Source organism: Chaetodon auriga, chromosome 3 (assembly GCF_051107435.1).
Source record: "Chaetodon auriga isolate fChaAug3 chromosome 3, fChaAug3.hap1, whole genome shotgun sequence".
Taxonomy (NCBI): domain Eukaryota; kingdom Metazoa; phylum Chordata; class Actinopteri; order Chaetodontiformes; family Chaetodontidae; genus Chaetodon; species Chaetodon auriga.
In genome coordinates, this window is record NC_135076.1 from 28657925 (window position 1) to 28678428 (window position 20504).

General features: G+C 44.6%; 1 protein-coding gene across 1 annotated transcript; it reads right to left on the reverse strand.

Annotated features, from left to right (window-relative positions):
* Positions 1-1233: 1233 nt before the first annotated feature.
* On the reverse strand, positions 1234-17103 carry tspan1 (tetraspanin 1). Its single transcript, XM_076727016.1, has 8 exons — positions 16976-17103; positions 16517-16579; positions 11000-11206; positions 8738-8812; positions 4238-4336; positions 2669-2812; positions 1539-1622; positions 1234-1444 (listed from the first exon to the last, which is right to left on the reverse strand). Exons 2-8 carry the CDS (start codon positions 16571-16573, stop codon positions 1385-1387), a joined length of 726 nt encoding a protein of 241 aa, XP_076583131.1. The 5' UTR covers positions 16574-16579; positions 16976-17103; the 3' UTR covers positions 1234-1384.
* Between the last annotated feature and the right edge of the window lie 3401 nt (positions 17104-20504).

The following is a 20504-nucleotide window of genomic DNA, read 5'->3' on the forward strand; positions in this document are numbered from 1 at the left end:
GTGGGACTCAGCTCACATTATTGCTGCATTTTTATGTCTTTTTTTTATGGTTATTATTATCTTTCCCTTCATACACACCCACACACACACACACACACACACACACACACACACACCTACACTTACACACCCCCTCTCCGTCATATGACACACATGCAGTTGTTATGTTATTATTGTGGTCGTCCACTCGTTCGATCCCCGGCCTCCTCGGTCTGCACGTCCAAGGCGAGTGTGTGTGAATGTTAATGCAAACTTGTTGTAAAAAAGAAACCTTTGACTACTTCATGACCACACAACATGTCCTCGGAAGCATCGGTCTTCATGTTGTACTTCCACCCCCTTTGGATTTTTTCCTCTTTCCTCTTCCTGTTGGTGTCTTCCTCTTCCTGCCGTTCTGTTCCTCTCTCTCAAATATGCACTTTGAATGAGCTTTATTGCTACGCCGCCCTCACAAACGGCTGAACAAAGCGCCTCTTTGCTGGTCGACCATCTGTGAATGAAGCAGTGCTTCAGGAGCGATAGAAACCCCGCTGCAGTGCTTAGAACGGCCCGCCTCCTCTCTGTTGACAGGCCTTTCATTGGTCAACGTTTGCTCAGCTTTGTGTCACGATTCGTGCAGTCTTCAAGGGCAGGACATGGACATGAATGAATAGCACACAGGACAAAGGATGTGCTGAACTCTCTTTGTTTTGTCGTCTTGTAAAGAAAACAGGCTTTGAATACGTGTCTTTAAGTAAAACTGGGCAGTAGTCTGGTTAGTGTTGAAACTAAATTAAACTTTGTTGTCATTCTGTCTATTTCTTCGGCTCGCTTCAGCCTCCCTGTGGTAGTTTTGTGTTTCGTTGTGGTCATTTTGGATTGTTTTGCAGCTTTTTATCGTGTATTTGTGTGTGTTAGATAATGTCCTTTTAGCTCTAATTTGGTCTCCACCAGCTCCTGATGTCAGCTGCTAAAGCTCCACTTTCTTCGGTTGGTGATAAGCGTCATGTGTTCGGAGCTACCAGCGACACCTTTCATGACAAACAGTCATTTGATCAGTTTTCAAATCTGAATAGTCTGAAGATCCATAAAAGAGCAGTGAAAGGAAAGATCAGCCAGAGCAGGCAGCACTCAGCGGATAATGTCTGATAGATTTTTATTGGCAAACGTGAAATATTTACACTGCAGGTGCTTTTAAACCTTTTCACTAAATATCAAATACAATCACCAGATTCTTTTTATCTCAGCGTGACTTTGTAGTAAAGGCGTCTCCCTGGAAAAGGAGGGAACCAGAAAGAGAAGAAAATATCCTAAATGACAATGTGTTAAATAATTCTGATGAAACACGAGTCCACACGTGATCCGTCTGTCCAGTGATTTCTGACATGTCTTCCCTGAAGGACTCTCAGCTCACTCTGTTGTCCAGGTGGCAGTACAGGTACATGGACACGATCATGGCAGCGATCTGAGGAAACAAGACGTTATTTTTACCAAAACCAGACTGAATCATAAGATGAGATAAGTTTGTTGACCCGGGCTGTTTAAGCTCTAAGATTTACCTCCAAGACTCCGATTCCTGCCGCGATGCCTCCCACGACGTTGGCGTGCTCTTTGAGGTTCTGCAGGATATGTTCAAAACAGCCCTGAGGAGGAAAGCCAAGTATAATGAAGCCTTGACTAACCAACATGAATCACACAACAGCACTTTCACTATCATAGAATATAAACGTAAGGTAAGGCGCTCATGAGACATTCATGTTCCTTTTATCAGGTCAGAATTTCCATTTATCCAGTACTTTATTTAATATTTATACCTAATACCTGCATAAAATGACACTCAAATCAAATTAGCTCTGCTTTCAGTTAGTGCTTTATCTTTTTTCCGTTTTTTTCAAAAGTGCCGTGTGTTCAGGACAACTTACAAGCCTGGTGGCTCCTCTCATTAGCAAATGTTAGCATGCTAATGCGCTAAACTGAAACGATGAACACGGTAAACACTGGGGGGGCAAAACACCAGACCTGCATGTCCGATGCTCAGATAGCTTCAGAACCAGGCGTCCAATCATTTGTGGAACTTTCCTTTTTGACCTGCTGTGCTCAGGTGTTGCAGATGTTTGCTGCCATGCTAATATTAGCATTTAGCTCAATGCCCTGTTCAGCTCAAGCACATTCGCTCAGAGCCTCTTGATTGGCTGCAAACTCTTAGTGCCTGAATAAATGACTTAGAATTAGAGGGACACTCAGCTGCCAGTTTATTATTTACATGTGGGTAAAACTAGGTGTCAACAAGGTGTCTAATGCAGCGACAATGTGACGACTTGTTGATCCTTTTTGACATCAGCTCGACTGAAATCAGCACAAAGTCAGTACATTTAATGTTTGAGCTCATCAGCTTCATTGATTTCTGTAAAAATCTGCTCATTGTGAATCTGAAGCAGCAACACGTTTCACAGACTGAAAGATGTGGAACGCTCCAAAAACACCTGTTTGGAACATTCCACAGGTAAACAGGCTGATTGGTCACAGGTGAGAGGATCATGATTGGGTATGAAAGGCTCAGTCGTTCATAGAGGATGGAGAGAGGTTCACCACTTTGTGAACACATGATGGATGAAGGAGATGAACACATGGACTCAGAGACACTTCAGGAAACAGCTGTCAGTGGACACAGTGTGTTTGTCCATCTCACCTGCACTGCACTGCGCTCCGCCTCGGCCGCCGTACAGGGGGCGCTGTTGGTCCAGCAGCAGCTGGGCGGCAGCCTGCCTCCGTTCTCCTTCTCAAACTCAGAGCCCACAAAGTCTGTGAAGTTGGTGAAACCGCAGCACTTCAGCTGGATGAGGGCAGAAAACACATCGTCACCATCACGCAGCAGGAAAACTCTTGAGTGTTTTGTGCACGTTGATGTGGTTTTTGGATAATACAATAGTCCATCCCCACACACAGGTAGACCTCTTCCTCGCTGCTTCGTTGGTGAGTTCATGCTGCCAGTTCAGCTGTTGCTCTGTATTCTTGTGCTTTGAGAACAGATCAGTATGCGTTGCATTCACAGGTCGTGTCCGTATAGGAAGCATTCAGCCATTGAAAAGTCTGAAGTTACCGTGACACTGTTTCTGGGCCACTGTCTTGCTTTGACTTTTATAACTTTTAGAGGCTTTTAACGCGATAAACTAAATTCAATTCACTTGAATCCAAAATTATCTGCTTGGCCTGAGTCAATGACACAAGGTCTGACGCTGCCTGAGACTCTTGTTAGAGTAAACATATTGTTAACCCCTCGCTAATGACAAGAAAAGTTCCTTTTCAGCGCCTGAGTTAATGGATGGAGGCTCCTTGAGCTACCTTGACTGGAGCTGTTTTGTGCAGGTGAGCTGACGGACGAAGGCTGACGGATGTCACGCTCGGTGAGTAGAGCTGAGCTGAGTTACGGCTTTTGTTTGATTTCAATTCAGGAATTTTAGCTTTGAGCTGAAGCCACAGGCAGCTTGTGTGTTCCGTGAAGGACACAGCAGAGCGCCGTCACAGCGCGTCCAGTAACTTAAACTCTGCATCGTCCTTTAGATGCTACAGTAATTCTACACGTGTACATACTGACCGTGCTCACGCTAACGTAGACGTGCCAGCATGCAGACTGAAGAGGAATGCTGGAATACCAAAACCATTAACTCCATCTTTCATTTAGAATATGAACCATTAAATTACACTATCAACTGTGTTAAAAGCTGCTGTAAAATATTAATTATTTCAGTTTATATTCTTCACACGTGCATGCATATATGCGTATGATGTTCACATGATGCAACGTAAACCAATATTTTTCACTGCTGTTTGTAAATTTTAAATCATCTCCTGGCAGCAGTGTTTGTTGCTGCACATGTTGTATAATTTCCTCTTTATTTCTTTCATTACTGACAACACTGCACTGATTGTGCTGCAGTATTTGTGGTGTGGAGCGTGGATGCAGCGATTTTGTTGAAAACATGGCTCATTGATGCAGCATGCGCAGAAACATGACGTTCGTTTAAATAATGTAAAATAACGTAAGTTTGACTGCGAGGGATCATCTTCAATATTCATCAATTTGATTATTGTAGAGAGGAAGTGAAAACAATGGCTGCAAGAAGGCGCAAAGTACATTTGAAACAGGATACATACAGTTTGTAGGTCAGAGCGAAGACAAAACCCGTGAAAGTAGAAACAAACAAACAAACAAACAAACAAACAGGAAACGGTGGGACAAAGTGCAGAGACGCTGCACCTCTGTCATGGTGCTGTTCCAGATCTTAGTGACCACAGGATCACTGCCGTAATCCTTCTGTAGAGCAGGGGTCGCCCACGCTCGGAGGATCCCCTCAGCCTGAGGAACACACACACACACACACACACACACACACACACAAAAGGGCTTACATTAACAGTATGTATTACCAATAACCTTCATCTGAACTTTTGCCCTAAAACCAAGTCTTCATCCCCTTCATCACCTAAAAGTCCTCACGTCTGTGTTCTCTCTGCCCAGAAATATCCTTATTTTCCAAAATGTCTTTACTTGCCAAATTTGTCCTCATTTGCCAAAAAAAAAATCCCAAATTTTCCTCATTGTTCAGGGTCTCTTGGCCGAACTTGTCCCCACTTTTTAGAATGTATGAAAGAATGAAGTGACTTTCCAAAAAAACGCCTTCACTCGTTCAAAATGTCCTCACTTACCAACCAAAAGTTTCCCCAGTTTCCAAAAAAGTGTGAATTTTCCAAAATGTGCTCCCATTCCAGAACACCAGCGTGGCTCCCTCACAGGTAAAACCAGCCCAACACGCCGTCACACCGTCTCTGTCTTTAGGAGTCCACAGTGTGGACGAGAGGTCTGTCCATGCAAATACACTCCTGATTTAGAAACACATGACTGCACTGCAGAGCCTTTACTGTCAGATTCACACACACACACACACTTAAGTGCACACACGCCGCACTCTGAAAGCCCATGAAAATCAAACAGTGCAGCTGATTTCAGAGGCAGGGAAGGTAATTCTCCTGGAGTCACCTATTCATCAGAAATTAAATAAATCTCCTCTCACACAAAGCACTTGGGAAATAAACAGCCCTGACCTGGCACCGGGAAAAATGAAAATAAATCAAAACTTGACCGAGCCATTATTCTCCATTCTTCTTCTCCTTTTTATGGTCGCAGACGGAGACGGGGATGGGGGGGGGGGGTGTCGGGGGCGGCATTTACATATATATTGATGCTCCTGATGGCTTTGGTCAGGACACGTTTTGTCTGCTGTTTGTGTTTATCCAAAGTGCAAAAAGGCAGGTTGTATTTCAGGCAGGTGGAGAGTCTTTTGTTGTGAGAGAATTCCCTCACAAACACGTAGGTTAGCCCGCCTCCACCTCCCGCCTCCACCTCCTCAGTCTGTTTTTTCTGGTTTGATTAATAATCCCGTCGCGTACAGTCACACAAAGACCCATTTGATGAGGAGGGAGAGTGTGTGGTTGACTGTATGTGCATGTGGCCACGTGTGTCTGAAAGTGTGTGTTGTTCCTCTGGGGTGTGTGTGTGTGTGTACAGTGAAGGGGGCAGGCGTGCGAGATGCCCGAGGGGATGCTGGGATACACGCCACAATTAAAAGTGCCCCCCAAGAAGCAGGGAGAGCGGCTGAGATCAGAGAGGGTTATTACCAGCCAGCTAATTCATCACTGTCACTCGGCCCCGCGCCTCACCACATCCCGTTAAACACACACTCGCATGCTTACACACTGAAATGGCCTCCTACAAACACACGCACACACAGAGGCAGGACAAAGCCTGCAGTAACACAGCACAGTGAGGCAGGAGGCGATAACACATCTATCAATACAGCAGTGAACACCTTCTACACGCGTGATAAAAATCTTCAGCTTCATGTGGTATCGACCTCTCGCTGCTTTACAGCGTATTGCTGTATTTGAAATAATTATCAATATGGTTTACTGCAGCGGCTCGCCGGCTGCTAATTGGTTATTGTGCTTAAGAGGAATAGCAATAAATGAAACCCTGATTACGTTCAGCTGAGCATCGGCTTGCGAGAAGGCAAAGCTCGCTGGCGTCAGTCATAAGGCGCTTTAACCTCCACCTGTTTGTTCGCTCAATACGATGTGACAGAGAGAAGACTACTCAGAGGAAACATCAGAAACACAATTTATGACCAAAGCAGCAGATGAAAACTCCCTGATAATCTGTCACAATCCTCAAAGACCTTCTGACCATCTGCATGAAAAAGCATCTCCTGCTCAGTGTGTGTGTGTTGCAAATAATAATAAATAAAAAAATAATAATGCAAATAACATAGCAAATAATGTAGTTTTTCATTTGTGTCATGTCGACCGTCTACAGTCTTTGATCGTACTGTATCTGTGACCTGGGTTAGAAATCTTTAACTGTGAGCAGCTGATGGAGGATGTTTTCATACAGAAGGTCAGCGGTGTTTGTGTCCACCTGATGAATTCAAGTTGAATATTTGCTCCTCTTTGGGCTTTGACCTCCACCCACCCCTGAGAAAGCCGTCTGGCTCTTTCGCTGCTAAATGCTCCTTTATGTTCGCTTGCTCGTCACTGATCGTGCCCGCTGTGTTTGACGGTGTTTGGTGCTGGATAGATCGTGCACAGTGGCTTTTATCTGAGCTTTAAAGCTGCTGCCTGCAAAACCAAAACAATGAGCTGAAAGATGGTAAAATTGCCCGTAGCGCTGAGGGAAGCTATATAAATCTCTGTGGGTCCGTCATGGCTGATACACATTTTCCGTTGTTGGTTGTGCTGGTTGGTGCAGCTGTAACGCACAAAAAGTTAATCATGAGCATGTAGAAAACTCCACACACACACACAGGATCATTATTAATTTGAGCTCTTCCTGATGAAATATTAAAGCCAGCAGAAATCTGTATTGGATTACGTTTGAGGGTACATTCCTTTACTGTACACGGAGGTCGCTGTGATTCATTAAATGTCACATCACATCTATTTCATTCATCCGCCGCCAAGTCCACATCAGCCCTGGTGATAAATCTCCACCCTGGTCACTTCCGAATCACTTGGCGGAGGAAGAACAACCATGACCACTGGCGGCCTCTCATAATGCCTGCTGGGATTGCTTATTAAATCTCAGTTATTCCGACCACCTGAAGGTTATTGGCTCTTTGGTGAGACGAGCTGCGAAGGCCGGTGGCCAAAAGGCAGATTTATGCTGCAGATAAGTAGGACGGAATAGATCTACGCTTTATTTATTGTCTCCTCTCATTGTGCACGCCTCTGTCTCCTACTTACTGCACGGACACAGGCGGTTATATATATGCATATTAGATGTATATTGTCCATATTCATTATTCTGATGCCATTGTGTTTACTGACTCTTATCAAAAGCAGGAGATGGACAGCTGCTCTCACACACTCATATCCGTGATGGAGTGGACGATGTCCTTTGTGTTTGTAATGAACAGATGATGCTAAAGCTAACAAACAGAGCGTTAAATTGACTCTAAACCATATCTACGATCTCCTTAAGGAAGACAAATCTAGGAGTTATGTCTTGCATTTCATTGAGCTTTAGACAATAGCCCACGCCTCTCTCTGCAGCGGCGTGCTGGCCGCTCACCTCTCACATGATGATGTTTACATCGCTCGCCTTGGCTGGCTCGGCTTTCTTAGATGACAGGCGAGAGATGGGGCAGATTTATCCCAACAAAACTGCCTGAACAGCAGCAGCAGCACTACCAACTCAGCCCCCAAGGACACGTGCACACACGTACACACACACACACACACACACACACACACACACACACACACACACACTCACTCACTCACTCAGCGTCTTTGTGTGAGAGTAGATACACTGAGGATCAGACTGGACCAGAAACCATTCGATAAAGATCTGTACACTGCGAACCAAAAAAACATCTTTTGCGTCTAGCTGAGTCCTAAAAAGCTCACTTTCCTAAAAATCTGAAAATATTAACCCGTCTCTAATAGAAATCCACTTTCTGTGAGGTTGTTTCTGTATCTTTGAAGAGCTTCTAGAAAATCAGGCTGAACCTTGAACTCGTGCTCCCACGGCAGATTTGGGACAGTAAGATTGTTGCTGCTCAAACTGGTTTACCAACAATACCAGTCCAGAGAAATCAAATTCCCAGACAGAGTCCACTCCTGTGTTCATCAGCTCCTCCCTGCAGATGGACGTGGATGAGATTACCTCTGCCGCTCCTCTGCTACATCCTCTGATTGCATAAAAAAGTCCACTTTCTGTGTTCTTGATAAGGATTCCAGTCTTCTCTAACCTCCCAGCTCGTTTGAAATCATCGTAATTATTATAGGTGGCACTAAATGGAAATGGAGCATGTGTGTGCATGTGGGAGAGGGGGACACATATGTAAATAGGCTGTTTTGCATATAAAATGCTTTAGCTTCAATATTCCAGAATAATAAATTGCTCAAAGTTAGAGACAGCGCACACGGCCCGGGGCTATCCCGGAGTCATTAAGTAGCCGAATGTAGTGAGGCGGACATAAAGCCAGTAATTCAATGATGGCCGCGGCTATAATGGAGAATTTACATGGAGATAAAATCCAGAGAGTGGGACGAGGAGGTGAGAGGGCGACGGTGAAAGACGAGGAGGGACGAGGAGCATTAAGAGACAAAGGAAAGGGAGTGAAGAGGAGGAGGAGAAGGGAGGGGGTGCGATGAGGCAGTGGATGAAAAGAAAGAGGAAGAGGTGAAGTGGGGAACTTACAAATGAAGAGTAGGCCAGAGCCACGACTCCAGCTGCCACTTCAGCGATGAATATGATGAGGATGATGGAGAAGAACTGCAGGGAGGGACGAAGAGGAGACGCTTTAATGACGGAAAACTTTCACCTGAAAAAGTCTACAGCTGATTAATGAATAAGCCTCAACAGAAAAATTAATCTGCAGCTACTTTGATGATCAGCTTTTGATCATCTATCAGGCAGAAACGCTGAACATTTGCTGATTGAAGCTTCTTAAATATGAAGATCAGAACCAAAAGTAAACTGAGTATTTGGGGATTGTTGGTTGTTTGAATATATCACTGTGGGAAGTTATCACAGGCATTTTTCACCATTTTCTGACATATATGAACAAAACAATTCATCACTTAGTAGAGACAGTAATCAGCAGAAGAATCAATGGACAAGAAATTAATTGCAGCCCAATGAAGTCTTCAGACAAGATGACAAATATTCAGGTTTATCACAGTTTGAGCTTTATTTTCTGAACGTTGAGCATCATTTCCATCAGTCATGATCACATCAGGGCTGAAGCTAATGCTCATTTTCATTTATGTTTGATCTGAAGATTGTTCTCTTTTTGTTTTGTCCATAAAAAGTCAAAGCAGCACAAGACGTCTGTCCCAGACATCTTCAGACGTCTTGTTTTATTTGATCAACAGTCCAAACCCCAGTTCAGTCCACAGTATTATCAGAGAGAGATAAAAGCAGAAAATCATCACGTCTGAGAAGCTGGAATCAGCAAAAGTTTGACGGTCTTACTTGAAAAGTGACTCTAAACCACATCTGTGACGTATCTGCATGTCTGCTTATGTTTGGAATCTTTGGAGTTTCCTGTTTACCTGGACTTTGGGAGCACACCTGTTCCTTATGCACTGATATTTGCATGAAACGGTACAGACGTGCTCTGTCAACGTTTGCTCTGATTAAGATCTGAAGACCAAAGATTGGCTTTTTGTTTTGGATTTAATTGGACCTACGAGTGCAGAGCACAAAGTAAATGTTAAATAACTGAACATCAGAGTCTGAAAAGCTGATTGTGAGAGTCGTAAGAGCAACACGTCTGAATATCCATCCACCCATTGTTGTACTCAACAGTCACAGACTGTTGATAACACAGAGGGACAATGAGGAGACACTGAGCCTGAATGGTCCTCTCTATCAGCTCGTCCCCTTTTTATTCAGTCCGTTTCGGCTGTTTCTCACGAGAGCCAAACATGAGCCGCGTCCTGTCAGTGGCAGGATCCGCTGCACCGTCATCATTCATCTCAATGGGAGATGTGGACATGATGGGGGCTCTGCGGGGGAAATGTGCCGCCTGTGCTCCTCATTAGACTCACTGCAGTGAACTGAGAGGTAGTTAGCCCTGTCGGTAATGAGCATGATAATGTACACTGTTCGGGGGTTGGTGGCGTTGCCTGTATGGATGAGGCAGGAGGAGCAGATGTGGATATTAGCTGAGCCGCTGATGAGCCGGGTGGAAATGCATCGATGGGTGAGATACTGAATGTGGAGAAGCTGGATGTAAAAGCACCTCATGAAGCCGTACATGATCATTTGTGGTGTTCGACATTGTCAGCGGCTGAACTCTTTTTACAACACGGGAGGAGATGACTGAAATGACTCCCTTCTGGCTTCACAGCATCGTTGGTTTTCCGATTTAGTTTGACCATCTCGAGTCTTACTAGGAGACACCTTGAGAAATCGTCCATTGAGCACAAACCTCAGCAGACACAGAGCGACATCATCACCCCATCAGAGTCGAGCTGATGATGAGTTCAATGTCTGCTCTCCATGTGGCTCTAGTCAGATCTCCACCACCTCCTGAGGGAAATATCGGGCTCTTTATCGACTAGATGTTCCACTTTCTTCACCAGCTAGTCTCTCACTGTGTGTGTCTGCTGTTTAGTGCCGGGCAGGTTGTGTCAGTTCGTCAGGGCGTCCTTGATGGAAACAGCTGCCTGCTGCTGTGAGACTGCAGCTCACGTCTTATTTTTGTGTGGAGTTTGTCTGTGTGACCACTCAAACTGACAGAACTGTTTTATTGTTCCATCTATGAATGAACATCCAGTCATACCTGTTGGTTCCCTTCACTCCCATTTTTCCTCATCTGTTCACGTTCACGACAGAATTGTTTTCTGTCTGCTTGAACTGTTGTTTTCCTTTGAAGATGGCGAGCGTCGCATCATTTGGCGCACTCTCTGCGTGAGTGCTGACACTTTCCAAACGACGGGCTGTTACACCTACCGTGAGCAGCAGACACTTGCTCTCCTTGTGGGCCCCGCAGCAGCCAAGGAGCCCCAGCAGCACCAGCACGGCCCCGATGGCGATGCAGAAGAAGCCAACGTTGACGAACTGCATGGCCTGGCTGGAGAACGGCCCCAGCAGCTGGAGGAAGGAGCTCCCGTCCACGCTCACCCAGATCCCCATGGCCAGCAGGGTCAGGCCGCCCAGCTGCAGGAGGATCGAGGAAAACACGATCAACACACATTCTGTGCAAGGGCGTGCAGGCGCTGCACAAATCCCCACCAATGATGAAAGAGCGACATTGACCAGGTAGATTTACTGAGGATGTAATCCACACTTAACAACGGCGTGTTAAGCGCCAATCATTTGTTTGCCTGCCGGTCATTCAGGTGGGGTCAGCAGCTCTTTAGGGGATAATAGGCTCTGGAAATGAGAGGCCATCTTACATCACTAACCCTCTCTTAGTATTACCTCTCCGTGACACCATGACACCTCAATATCATTCCCTCCATTCAGAGAGGAGGCTTCCTTTTGTGAGATGGCAGGAGGTGCCGCCTCGGGCTTCCCATTGTGCATTGAGGCCGATCAACACCTCAGCCTCTTTTTACCTTTCTAAATGAAATGCCTGCCCTTTTCCATGACTGCCTTTAGCTCCCTACTCATGTCAGACAGGCACAATGGATAGAATGCATTCAGTGATCATCTTGTGCCAGTGGATCGAGCCGGCCTTGGGGTGTACACAAGTGGACTGTGGGATTATTGCATGGGGGGAGATGTTTCCTCTTCTCTAAAGACACAGACATGCTTCTTGTTTCAGCTCTGCAAATAATTAACACTGAAACTTCTATGCTAACTCTGTAGTTTCACGCTCACTGAAATGATTCAGTTGTTCGGCGGAGCTGTGACTCTACTGTATTTTCATTGTTGGTGGTTCTGATTCCAGGTGTAAAGTTAACCATGATGACTAAATCAAACCTTAATGAGAATGATGAGTTGAAATTGGAGCAGACCACAAACATCTCCTCATCGTCAACACTAACTGACCCAGACTGGTACAGACTAGGTGATGGTAATACGAAGAAAGTTCAACAAACACAGAATACCGTTTTGTTATTGTTATCTTTACCAGCTGCAGTCATGCTATGCAGTCACATGACAGTGGTAATCAGCTCAGTACGTCGCCTCAGGTTTTCCTAATCGAGCCTAATTGGTGTTTGCAGCATCTGACCAATCACAAACATGGACAAGTCGACTGGCAGCAGTGCGACATATTGCACAAATGGAGATCAAGCTATAAGTTAAACACATAATCAGATTAAAAGCGTCACAACCGCAGCTGCCAAATGCAGGAAGGACAGCTGTCAAGGAATCTCTGACTGAGTGAACGCGGACATTCAGGCTCAGAACGTCACTGCTCGAGCATTCGGGAGTGCATCTGGCCGTAATTACATTTGTGTATTCCATTAAATTAATGTGTTGCTTTGATGTGTCCTTATGGTGCGTATGACCATTTTAGCCTCATTCGTTCAGCTGGAAGCGTGGTGGTGCCAAATGAGAGCAAATAAAAAATAAATCTAAAAATAGAATTCAAAGCAGTAAGCAGGTTTACTTTGATATATTACAAGTACGAGGCTTTAATGCTTTGATTGGTCTCAGCTGTAGGACGATACAAAGCTACATGTCTCATATGAAACATCATCAGGGAAAGCCAAATGGTTTACCCACCAAAGAGACCCTCTATGAATGATGGTGCCATTTTCCAAGAGAGCTGATTGATCTGTTGAACCTGCTCCACAGCTAAACCTGAAGCTACATCGCTAACCCCAAATCCCGCTTGGCAGTACAGGCCTCATGTACAGCTCAGCCCAGATCAGAACTATGAGAGACCAATAATCGTAATGTGTCTCCTCAGATGCAAAAGTAAACAATCACTGTGAGCTCTGAGGCTTGTTTTGGTCTCATCGTGTTTCACGTGCAGTCTGTCAGACTTGAGTTACTGAGCATCATTCTCCAGATCCATCTGAAACCGTTTCTTTGGATCTATGTTGAATTGAAATATAATGCGGCCAACATTATTGGATATTATTGTTCTGTTTGCATTAAAACTGAGATGGAAGCAGATAAAAAACATGGACTCATTTAAATAAATAACACATTGAAAACTAATGTTAATTTAAAAAACAGAACTACAGACCTGTCTCTAATATAAACCCTTTTAAAACTAGGCTGCAGTGCAGTTTGGAGTGATGAAGGCCTCTGTTTGAGAATTGCCATAATCTGCCCGTGAAGGCATCAGAGGACGCTGCGACGCCTTCATGGAAATCTGTTAACTGAAAACCTGTAAAACCTGTTGAGAGCAAACAAAATCACAACTGTGTCACATGCTTCCCATTACAGGCTGGAAATCAGTGCATCCCACGGTCATTATCTCTCTGCCTTCCTCCTCATCTCCACCTCCGACCTCCTCTTCCTCTCCTCTTCCACCCTTTTATCCTCCTCCGTCCCCTCGGTGCGTTCCTCCCTGCGCTCGCACTGAGTGATTTCTTCTTTCCTCCTCTGCAGAAAGCACGTTTGAAACCTGATATTGTCTGTCAGGCTCCATCAGACTCGCTGTAGTCAGGGGCCCCTCTGCTCCGCATCAGGCCCCGACACTCCACATCTCCTGTCAGACGCTGACGCCTCCCTTCTGGGAATCATCTCTCCCTCTCCGTCTCTACCTTTTGTACCCCTGCCTCGCTCTTCCTATCTATTTTTTACTCTTCTTCATTCTGTCTGCCTCTCCCCACCTCTCACTCCGAGGCCTCTCTCTTCGATCTGTTCGGTGCCATCATTGCTCTGTTAGCTAAATGTGATACGACAAGCATATTCCCCCTCTAACTCCGTATGTGCCATCATCATCCTTCACCAGGTATAATTATAGCTGGCACGCTGTCTTTTTTTTTCTTTTTTAAGATGGCTAATCCCTTTAATGGTGTGCCATATGCAGGTGGATGTCAGTTGAACATCCACATGGCAAAAGTAGAGGAAGTGAATGAGGTTTTTGAAAGAGAGGGGGTGAAAGAAGAAGCAGTGTCCCATCTACAGAGATGGGAAATATAAGCTATTAGGGTTAGAAGAGAGCGAATGAATAACAGGCTGCAGAATAGGAGGCCACAGCCTCCAGAGAGGGGGAGGTGAATGGAGATAGAAAGATACAGAGGAGCAGAAAAGAGGACGGGCCCATCCCTCCCCAATTGAAATGGAATTGGTTCTCTTTGAAAGGGCTGGAATGAGAAAGACGTCAGCTGAGTATAAAACCCATCTTCATGGGTCATATTACCGCGAGCAGACAATCTGATTAAGTCCCGACACTCGACCGAGGATCTGCTCACACGCGGCGTTCAGGGAGACTCTTTCAAATGCATTTAGATCTGTTCCAAGAAAACAGCGAAACAAAGCCTCACGACAGACGAAAGATGTCCTCTGGAGCCAAAATCACAGCTTAAATAAACTGATTCAGCCCCTCTGTTACCACCCCGACTCTGATGGGCTCCGCTTCCTTTTCAGATGTTCAGAAAATAATTTATTAATGGAATTGAGACGCAGGACACTGCATCTGTTAATTAAGACTCTTGATGACAGTAAGAGACCACAGCTTCCTCAGCTGGTGTGGAGAAATAAATCTGAATGTTATATTGACTTTTGGAAAGCCGTCTGTAAAGGAACCTATAGACTGTAGTTCATCACACGTCACACATGTTGCAGCCTCTGTGATGAACGCCTGGTGGATCTCCACCGCATTAACAGGAAAAATAGTAATTCAAGCTTTGGCTGCAGGGGAGTGTGGACGCGGTCGGCGACGTGCAGAGCTGTAGCTCATCACTGCATTTGGCATCGTTTCGCGTCATGTTCTGATTGGTTCGTTTGCAGGCGTGGGGTCGTCGCAGCAGCCGCTTTGTGAGAATTTATTCCAAAGTTTCTTGAATTTGGACGCAGCCTGTTTGGTCACCAAGGCACTTTTTGATTGACAGCCAAAGATTTCAACTTGTTTCTTTCAGTAAAATGAGCTTTTTTCTGTGAGAGTCTGTCTGACACTATTGACATGAGTAAATTATCTGGTCTGAGGTGAAACTGTGGTTGAGAGTTTCGGCGTTTGCTCGTCCTCAGGGGTTGAATTTTAATAATCTGTTGGTTAAAATACACATAAACACATCTGAGCTTATTATTTATGGCTGTGTTTGGGTTTAAAAGAACATTTGACGCACCGTTTGTTGAAGGCTTTGCTGTGACCATGACAATAAAGGAGGAAATATTACTTCAATATCACTTCTTTTTTTGTCATGGCTTTTGGTTTTGGTCCAGTTACTTCCTGTTTTATGTTGACAGAGTTTCTCCTCATGTGTTTTGCTTTACCTTTGTCTCTTTGTCTTTGTGACAGTTGATTGGTTTCACCTGTCCTTCATCAGTTTTCCTCTCGTGTTTGTCAGCTCATCTGCGTTTGTTGCTCCTGTTACTTTAGTTTCGTGTATTTCTTCTTTTCTCCCTCAGTTTTTATTGACTGCCTGTTTTCTTCGACTGGCGTCATATTGTGTTACTGAAGCCGGCTTTTTGTTTGAGTGTCCTACATTTGGGTCTTTTTGAACTGGCAAACGCAGCAGTAAACATATTGTTTAGTGAAGAGAAAGCACGACATTGTTGATGCACAAGAATCAAGTTTTGTAGTTTATGAGTCGAGTCACAGTCACAGAAGAATATTGATCGTAAATGGATTTGTTCTGCGGCCCCTGTACACAGCACCGGTTAGTTCCTCCAAAGATAAGTTCTCGAAACGCAGATCGCCACCGCGGATGACCCCTCTGATGATGATGAGATAAAGTTGTGGCACCAAACTTAAAATGCAGCGGCTGAGATGTTTCGCATTAAAGCGTCGTCTTTATGATCTGAGGAGAATCATTTCCTCCTTCTGCTCTGCTGGCTAACATTTCAAAGGGGGGACATCATAATCAGTGAGCTGCTGTGACTTTTAGAGCTGTCGCACCGCATTTATCAAGCAGCGGCGCTCAGGCAGAAATGGGAAATGTGAGGAAAATGATGACTTGTGCTGGGAGCTTCATCTGTGACAGCGGGAGCCCAGGTGGGCTCGGCTCGGCGGGCAGATTCAGCTTACCCATGCCAAAGTTTCTCTCCATTTCACAAACCACATTAGTTATCAACATTAAGCCGATGATGTAGGTGGCAAAATTAGAGCCTTTGAAGTTAATGAGATGAAAATTGCTACGGTGGGGAGAAAGTGGAGGAGAAAGGAGCATCGTTCAGGTCCTCTGGCTCAGCGATGTGAGATGTTTATGTAACGTCTCTGTTTGCATTCAAGGGCGACATGAAATGATTTTCCCTGCAGTGTGTTAAAGATATCGTTTGTTTGCCCTTTTATTTATGTGACTTTTCCTGTAAAGATTCACACAATCAATGGACCCCCCCCCCCCCCCCCCCCCCCCCCCCTCATATGTGAGCATGCAATCAGAGCGGAAACATACTCACAAAGATAAGCAAGTTGAACAAGACCATCATCAGTTTGACGAATGTGAAGCAGCCCATTTTAATCTGTAATAAAAGAAGAAGATAAATTATAGCATTTCCTCTTTCATCAGCCGAGACCTTCTATCTCTCATCCGCGTGCGCGCACACACACACACACACACACACACACACACACACACACACACACACACACACACACACACACACACACACACACCGGGCTACAAAGTCTACGTGGCCAATCTCCTCATTCATGCTGTGTTATTACATCAAGCCCACATCCCAGCGAAATTAGTGTGAAAATTGCTTCTCTGACAATGAGTCTTAATGATAACAGACACAGCTGTGAGAAACAGGAAAGATATCTGCTAATGGGAGATCTATAGGGGAGGGAAGCCATATTAGGAAGGAGTGTTTACATGTAGCAGAGACATTAAGGCATGAGAATACAAATCTTACCCTTCAGTGTGCTAATATTTCTTTATATCCAGAGTGAAGCAGATTTAAACAGGCCGTTTCCGAGGTCTGGAAAGTAAGCTCAGGTGTTCCCAGGTGAGCCGCCGAGAGTGCAAAGATGACTGTCTGAATATATCTGCTCAGTGATGAGTCTGTGCCTGAGCCCGCGGTGCAGATCAGAAATCTGATGAGGGCTTCTCCTCGGGCTCGCTGCTGGAGCGAGCAGAGATCTGGGTGTGGTCGATACAGGTGAAAGCTGTTCAGGTGTGGGTGCAGAGGCTCGAGTGGCAGCTCTGACCCCTGCAGGTACACGGTGACACAGATTCACGGCACAGGACGCCTCTGCAGCGTCTCTGCTGTACACCTGTCAGACTCTGTAAAGAGGAATAATCCTCAAAACTTGAGACAGGAGGCTCGTATGAAGAGCGAAGGTGACGTGATGTGTTGCATGATATTTGTCATGAGGCTGAGTTTGTCTTGTCCTCCAGTGGTCATAAATAAGTGTTCAGTGCAGCTGATCGAGTTCTTCTCTGTCTCACGTTTTGTCACGCTGGCTTCTTTTAAATGCGTCTAAAGTGGTTGATATTTTAGCAAACGGATGCATTTCCACACATTCAGCAGACACAGATCAACATTATCTATCTACATTTTATTACAACTCGCACATCCACCGCGTCTTATTTCCACATGGCCGCTGGTCCTGGATGCTATAAGAGTTTAGAATAGTGTTAGTAGCTTTGTCGTGTTCTGTTTTGGATTTGGGCAGTTTTATACTGGAATAGCCACAGCCAATGAATGTCCCACGAGATAGCAATACTTTTGCCAGATATATTAGCCGCCCTCTTTTAGGACAGTACGTATGCTGCTGTTAAGTTTATATTTTCAGACCCATTTTAAAGGATTTTGCTATGAAAAACTTGTCATAGGACATTTGCTCAGTCAGCTAGCTTGCTGATGAATTCTGCCAGCGACCGTCATTTCACGAATTTCCTCGTTAGCTAGAAAGTCTGCTTTTGTTTTCCTCTGTCTGAAATCAAAACACGCTCTTTCAAAAATCCCACAAATGTCGAGGTTGAATCTGCCTCATTAGCATGAGCACCAGGCGAGGACGGAAAGCTTGACGGTCGTAGCAAAAGTCACGAAGGCGGAAGCGATCAGTAGGAGTGATGTCCACCAGTTTGTGTCCACCTCAGTATTCACTCTCCTTTTAGCTCTAGTTTGGTCTCCACCAACTCCAGAAACAAAGATCTGGCATTTCAGCTGTGAAATGTTCCACTTTCTCCTCCAGCCATGCTAGCTCTCTGTCTGCTGGCTGGTGCTTGGCAGGTTTATCAGAGCTGCTGGAAACACTGAACTGAACCTGAACCGCTGTAAATCCAAAACAATGAGCTAAAAGAGGCTAAAAAGCTTTGTGCTAACTGGTGTGTAATGAGCTTTACTAAACATGAAAGTCATTGTGTCGGTAAATATAAGTAAATTATGTAGTTTAATGTTTTTTAAAGGCAGTTAAATTGTCTCATTGGCACTTTTTAATGGAATGATGGAGCAGAGCTTAATGGAGCACAGTGTCCAATCATATTCATACAGGTGTGCATAAGCTTTTAAAACCTGACATTCCCCACTGTTACACATCGAACCAAATATATGACATGCAAGACATTAAATAGAAAAGTTTACAGTAGAATTAAAAAGAATCACATCGACTGTGTATTTATTTATTTATTTATCATTTTCTTAGTTTTTATGTCGATATAAAGTACAGCAGTCTACTGTCGTGTTATCTCTGACTGATTCCTTATAATTATTTGATATTAAATGATAAACTTGGAATTTGACCACAGTTGTTTTATTGTTTTATTTTGTTTTTTATTTATTTTGTTTATAGTTATGGTAAGTTATTAAAGACATATGACCTGCAGATTTAAATGTTTGAGGCACTCCATGTGTGATGTTACACGACAATAACCGCAGTTTAAGAGGATAAAACATAACAGCCGACGTCTGTAAATCAAATTTCTGCTCATAAAGTCAGCAGCTCTGTGGCTCTGCTGCTGCTCTCTGCAGTCGCTCTATTGTTCACCTCCTTCCTTTGTTCCTCTGGCTCCTGAACGCTGCAGCGGCCCCTGCTGACCAGCAGAGGGGAGTAGTGAGCTGCAGAGCCGGCTGGCAGGGCCTCCTCTTCCTCATTGTTGTCCTGCAGCTTCAACTGGTGATGAGTGTTTCTCTGAGTGGAGGAATGTGTTCTTCTTTGTCCAGAAGGAAGAGGAGAATAAAATGCTCGGTTGGTGTTTTTGTTGTCACATCTTTTCATGCTGTTAATTAAGTGGAAATTTTAGCCACTTTTTAAGGCGGTAGATTGTTTAAATAGCAGAAATCTGAAGCTCCAGCTAAATATTTCACTGCACATGTTGTTGTTGTTGTTGTTGTTGTTGTTGTTGTTGACGACAGTTTTTCTGCATCCTTACACCAGTGTTTTATGGCTGAGTGGAGCTTCCAGCGGCTTCCTTTGTCTCATCGCTTGTTTCTTCCTGAGATTCCTCTTGAGTTGAAGCCCATTTCCACTGAGCTGCAGGCGAGAAAGAAAAAAAGAAAACTTTGAAAAATGGCCGCAGCCCTCCGCCCAATGCCACCTTGTTGGAGAGTTGAGCCCATATCAGCCGAAGTCTTTCTCAGTAATATCACTTTAATGGCCTTATTGTGAGTTATGACAATCTCACCCACACCGTCATTAACCCACCGCTCCTTAATCTCAGCGAGAGGAGCACCTGTCAGGCTTCGTTAGCCATTAAACCGTTAATAATCTGCGGCCGCGCGTGCACACGGCGCGTGGAAAAAGAAATGATTAGATGGCTGCTTTTTCATCACCTCTGATGAAAGAAGTGACGGCCGCGGAGATCTCGGGTGAGATGGAGAAGGTAAAAAACAAGGGTCCCTTAATGAGGTCTGTTAGATGGAGTATTATCAGTGGCCCTCCAGGGCAGCTGCCACAGTTATACATCTACTGCTGCCGGGCGGCTGCCACCACATGTATACCTTGTAAATCCCATGTGAGCACTGATTCATTCCTTCACTTGATTTTAAGGTTGATATAATATCATCCAGTGTGTGCTCAGCAGCCTTAATGGCCCTGACGCTCGTTAACAGATCGGAGGATCCGCGGTCGAGTTTCAGCCTGGAAATGAGGAATTGCTTTAGTTCATCACTCAGCAGCTCGAATTTGTTGCTGACACATGGAAATCTCTTTTAACTCCGTGTTTTTGTCCACTTGGAAACTTTTCTTGACACTGGAGGTTTAGTAAATATCAGAAGGGAATAATAATAATTATTCATATTACTAATTAATACCCACAAAGTCTGAATGACACCTGCAAATGACCAATCAGTATTCTTTATTCAGTTTCATCCTTCAGAACTGATGCCTTTGAAATTCTCCTGAATTATTATATTAATGTGAATTTATTCTTATTTCATTTTATCTTCAGCAGAGAGGAGACAGAGATGGAGAATGACATGAACACGGGTCTCCAGGTGG

Excerpts from the sequence above, each read along its gene's own strand:
- tspan1 (XM_076727016.1), bottom strand. The coding sequence starts at position 16,573 with ATGGGCTGCTTCACATTCGTCAAACTGATGATGGTCTTGTTCAACTTG. Across the intron at positions 4,337-8,737 it reads CTCTGGCCTACTCTTCATTT|GCTGAGGGGATCCTCCGAGC; the intron begins GTAAGTTCCCCA and ends TGTGTTCCTCAG. Across the intron at positions 1,623-2,668 it reads CGGAGCGCAGTGCAGTGCAG|GGCTGTTTTGAACATATCCT; the intron begins GTGAGATGGACA and ends TTTCCTCCTCAG.